This window comes from Agrilus planipennis, unplaced genomic scaffold (genome assembly GCF_000699045.2).
Source record: "Agrilus planipennis isolate EAB-ADULT unplaced genomic scaffold, Apla_2.0 scaffold42, whole genome shotgun sequence".
Classification (NCBI taxonomy): Eukaryota; Metazoa; Arthropoda; class Insecta; order Coleoptera; family Buprestidae; genus Agrilus; species Agrilus planipennis.
In genome coordinates, this window is record NW_020438888.1 from 465,869 (window position 1) to 471,469 (window position 5,601).

General features: G+C 30.6%; 1 protein-coding gene across 1 annotated transcript in view; it reads right to left on the minus strand.

Moving 5' to 3' along the window:
- Positions 1–4,049, minus strand: part of LOC108744937 (lipase member H) — a 20,397-nt gene extending 16,348 nt beyond the window's left edge. Inside the window, exon 1 of the mRNA XM_025981823.1 lies at positions 3,861–4,049. Coding sequence (XP_025837608.1) covers positions 3,861–3,903 — 43 coding nt within the window. The 5' untranslated portion in view covers positions 3,904–4,049. The remainder of the gene's footprint in view (positions 1–3,860) is intronic.
- Between the last annotated feature and the right edge of the window lie 1,552 nt (positions 4,050–5,601).

The following is a 5,601-nucleotide window of genomic DNA, read 5'->3' on the forward strand; positions in this document are numbered from 1 at the left end:
GACACTATTACTATTAAATTATATAGTTTTTTCCAGGGCGGCGGTCAAATAATTACAAAACTTTATGTTTTTGTAACGTTTCGGTTTATTCAAACGTCTTCAGACTTTTGAAGTGTTACTGCGTACATAGATACTAACTTAATTTTAAACACTCCTTCGTATTAAAACATTTATAACATTTTTGTAAAATTAGGACGATCTTTTAATTTGTTAATGATTCCATGGTATAAATTTACTCTTACAGTTATTCCTTAAAAGGAATTGTTAATTTTTTTTTCGCATTCAACTACGAACGTTGACAACTGAGTACAGTAGAATCTCGATTATCCGAACATCCGATTATCCGGACATATTCTTCATGGCTCCAATTGCCGATTTTTTACGGCGCAACGAGACATGTTGCGACAAGTTTATTCCCACTACATAATAAAAATTGATTAAAATTAAAAAAATGTTTAATTTTGTTATTAAATGAATTATCCGGATTTTCGTTTATACGAAGTAAGTACCTATGGTTTTATTTGATCCGGATAATCGGGATTCTACTATATTAAAATATAAAAACCATTTTAGTGCTAAATACAAGTTAAAAATATTCCTACCTTGTAGATGATGCATCCTAGGGTACGCAGCCGACAGACACTGTAAACCCTGTAACCAAATAGTCTTTGATAATTAAAGAGTTAGTTACAGAATGTAGTATTACTAAAATAACAAAAATTAAGAAAAGAAGAAAAAAGTGGTTCAATTTGTTCGTCCAAGTTTTTTCTCATTTCTTTCCGGTTTCTAATTTCTTATACTTTGATTAATATCTTCATCACCTGAAGAAAGCAACAGCTACAGTAAATACTTTTCTTTTAATTGTGAAAAATATTTTTTATATCTCGTGTACCCTTAGATAAGGTTGAATATATAGTCTCCTATTTGTTTTTAAAGATAGTAGGTAAGTGCATTACTCATAAAAAATTAACTTGTTAAATCGAAACTAATCACGGTACCACGATAGTACGAACGTGAAAAATGGTAATTCCGTCTACTAACGCACAACCAGCCAGTGTTTGACCATGGGTAAGCATAGGCTACAGCCAGAGATGTGATTTATTTGAAATACTTGCATTAGAAATGCAAACACAAATTAAAAAATACCTATGTTTATCTTGCATTTAAATACTTTTTTGAGAAAAGCATTTTGTATTTTATGTAAAATACTTTTCCAGAACGTATTTTCTATTTGTAAAATGCAAAATACATTTTTGCCGTTAAAAGTTTTGCTAGTATCACCGATCAAATATTAGATAAAATAAAATAATTCGAAGTGGTCTGTATCCTGTCGAAACTGTCAGACGCGGATCGTGATTTCGATCTTTTTGGATCTCATCAGCGCATCGCAGACAGCTCCAACAGAACACAGACCAACTTTTACCTGCTGTCTTAACAGCGCGTTTTAGAAAATACCATAAATGGCGCGGTAAACGCCATCTGTGGTACGACGCTACATTTTAGGATTACGTATGCTCCAACAAGGTCCATATGAATATCTACTTGGTGAAATTATATAAAATGATGAATGGATGTTGCTCACATTGGCCATTGAAAGTATTAGAAGCTCAAAAAGGGGACAAAGAGACATTCCATGAATGCCTTCAAATTCTTTAAATGAAGAAAACCCAAAAAATTCTAAATTCCTTCGAAATTGATAGTTTAAAATATTGAATCGATATTGTTTTCCGGGTTCAGTATCATAGTCCATGGAATTTTGAACCTGCTAAATCACCACTTATCGTACCTTATTAAGGAACTACAAAATTTTATGAATTACTACAAAACAGCCCCCAAAACTATATCGAGTTGAGATACGACAACTATGTAAAACTGAAAACTACAAGACATTATGGTGTGCTAATAAATGCCTATAATCCAAAATTCTTAGAAAACGGTTCGAAAAACTTCACTTGTTAGATGAACCCAAAGCTAAAGAAATTCTTTCTTTTATTACAATGTGTAAAAGATCGTAAACAAAATGGAGTTGTAAATATTTTGATATAAAATGATTGATGGTGATTTTACATCAATAAAATTATTTGCAACCCTATTTTGTCTCGGATCTTTCACGCTAAGCAAACTATTTTGGCATCAGTGTCTTTTTTTCAATTAAAACGGGCGACAAAGGCAAATAAGGAAAAATATAGAAGAATTATTTGTTGATGAATTGAAGAAACTATAACATAAAGATCGAAAAACTCAATCTCAATCACAAAATTCATTCATATGAAAATTAGATTAGAAGGCGAAACGTCAGTGGAATTACATAATTAATAAAAAACATTTATTACAATAAATAAATTTCAACAGTTTAATAATAAATAAATGATATTTAACAGCAATTACCACTGAAATTTATTTATTCTACTTTATTCACAGCTATTGTTATTGGAATCAATTATTATCTACAAAACATTTCACCTAAAGCAGGTTTTATATATAAGTAGGCTACAGCCCAGCACCTACTATATAAAGGGCCCCAATTCCCATTTAAAACAATGGGTATTGTGAATTTAAAAAATAAAAAAATTATCTAAATACTTTATAATTTAGGTATATAACAAAACTACAAACAATTTCCCTATTTTTTTTCGTATTATTAAACAAAATAGCTTTCTGACAAAATGGTAATTAGTTTGATTAATTACGTAAGCTCAAAAGGAGTGTTAGCCCAGGACCTCCCACACGTATAGGTACGAAGACAAATCTTTAATTCAAAGATTACATTGATTCAAGCACAATAATAAAATTACATTAAAACAGTAATTGCTTGATATATGAATAATTATTGTTCTTAATTAATCAAAACCAGATTATCTGTGAAATATCTGACCTTGACTCTGCCTTTCTCAAAGACATACGTTAAAGGTATTGTTCCGATTCAATAAATTTATTATTTTCTGCCCTATTGTATTTTGCCTTCGGCAATACGGCTGTGGATTATTTAAAAAAAAAAAGTTGTATTTAATGACAAAGCAGTTTTTAATTAATTGAAAGCAGTTACTGATGCAAGAAAGGAAATCCTATTCGATTTTATTCACTGTTGTTTGCTTTAAACTTCTGCTGTTGTTAAATATACTTTTTTTTTTCGACATTTTAAACAAAGTATTGCTAGTTTTTATTTTATTTGACTTAGCCTAACCCAACCTTTGCTTATAATATAATAGTTGTTTACATTTCTTTTTTTTGTTTTATTTTTTGCTATTTTTGATTTTATGTAACTTCAAACGCAAGTGCATAACATGAAAAAGAAAATAATACAATTATTAAATCCTTCTGTAGTATATAATAGATGTGTTTAAAAACCTTATCTGATCTTGTATAATAAAACCTGTGTTTAACACGTTGCTGACACTAAACACGGTAATTGGAATTAAAAATTATACTTCGCGAACCAAATTAAAAATAATTGTAACGCTGCAAGTAATAATTTTATTAATCATGCTTATTATTGCAGTATTTGTTTCCAGGATATTTTAAAAATAATGTTGCCTTCACATACATAACTAGATTATTTCCTGTTTGTATTGTGTTACAATACGTTATCGCTAAGAATAATGGTAAAATTTGATTAATTAGGACAAGTACCCTCTACCAAAGAATTAATGTTAAAACAGTTGTAATTTGAAACTTATTTTGGTTCAAACTAGGTTTGGTTAAGTGTTTATTAGTTTTCATTTGAGAAAATACTGTATAAGAAAATTTTTGGGATTTATATTGACATAGGGTGTCGCAAATTTACACCCCTAAACCGTATAAATTCAAAGAAGTGAATATTCATTTGAAACAGACCACCTAGATGTAATAATGTAACTTACCGACGCAAATAAAGGCGAGAAAGACGACTCCAATTTTCACCATTTTCACGATAATTGTATTAATGTTTGTCACTTGTCTTTTCACGGTTACCTTTCACCACAATAATGGAATAGAACACAAGGCCTACTAGGCAGACAGAAGCTAAACGACTTATGCAGATTCCTGTCATGCCAGGTTGCATAATGAATGCATTTTTCCTAAGCAAGTGCTTGCACTTTTCTTCTAACGTAAACGAACTTGGAAACGGAAATTCCAACGGCGACGCTTTACTAGCACTTACCGTTCAAAAGCTAACGTTAACAATTGGTTTTTTTTTTAACAATATACTAACAATAACATCTTAATTAGCAACTGTCTTTTATATGTCATTTTCGTAAAAAGTTTTTCTATAAAAGAGGTTAAATTGAGTTCATAGAGAAACAATGATATAAATTTGTTTGTTTTTTATGGAATTAGCGTTGGTTTTGTTATCTTGTTGTTAATACAGGGACGTAGTCGATTTATTGTGACTTTCTTCTTACCACAAAACCAGAAGTATTTTATTTAAAAAGAATTATGATTATATGTATATGTAATTTTCAAATGAATATTTATCGCATAATTTAATAACATTTAGTAGATACTATTCTCTGGTTTGTAGTCAAAAAACAGATCAAAAGTTGCATCAACTTCTTCCTGCAATAATAATTACTGATCATATACAGTTATAATGTCTGAAATACCTTGAAAACTGCTCAACAATTCGAAATATTTTATTCAAATGACGTAATACTGTTTACAATACAATTTTTGGGCTTTTTTCTTTCTAGATAACTAATACATTCTCTTAATCGCAAAATATTATTTATTCTATTTATGTGACATATTTTTGATTAATTTTCTTCCTCATAACTAAATATTAATTAAGTACTTAAACATTTTTATACATATATTTAGATACTTAAAATTAATCTACCTAAGTGATTAAATGTTCTTGAGCCCTTTTTGTAATATTTCAACTGTGCTTTTTCTTTCTTCTTTCCCTAAACCAGCAAAAACAAACCGAACATACGATTTCCGCATCAAAATTAACACAACATAATTAATTACGACAAATTTCCGTAAGCCGAACCTGCCATGCCCTTAAAATTACCTCTAAACATTTGCCGGTTAACTGCAATGTACAAGTTTGTTTGTGTTTGTGTGATACATCATTGTAATCGAAATTCCGATCTTTTTCTTGTGCGATAACAACAGAACTGACAGATAAATAGTTGAACAAAAAAGGGTCGATCTTTGGCTCATTTAAACAAAATAACTGGTACAAATTAGTATCGCATCGTGTTTGCACCAAACGAAATGTTCGCGACGAAGTCGAGTGTTTTTATTGTTGTTAAAAATTGACTAACTGTTAACAATGTTGTAAAGAATCGTTTGTAAGTGCAGTGTTGGTTTTATGTTTTATGGATTTTACGATGTAGACGTCAAAACATGAAGACATTTCGTCACTGATTCTACTAGATATCATCATTACAATTGACAAGGTAAATAATTTGTGCATGGATTTTTTGACGTGACAACGTCTTATAATTCGATGGAGCCGGCTGCACGTACGAAAAAACATGACTCATGCGGCATTACCTCGCTCTGAGGCGTTCCATTTAAGGCTTGAAGTGCAAGCGAGAGCGCGGAACGAGCGACAAAGAGGCACAATCGGCCTCCGCGTTCGGCAGCGTTCGACATCTGTCTCTCTCCTACTTG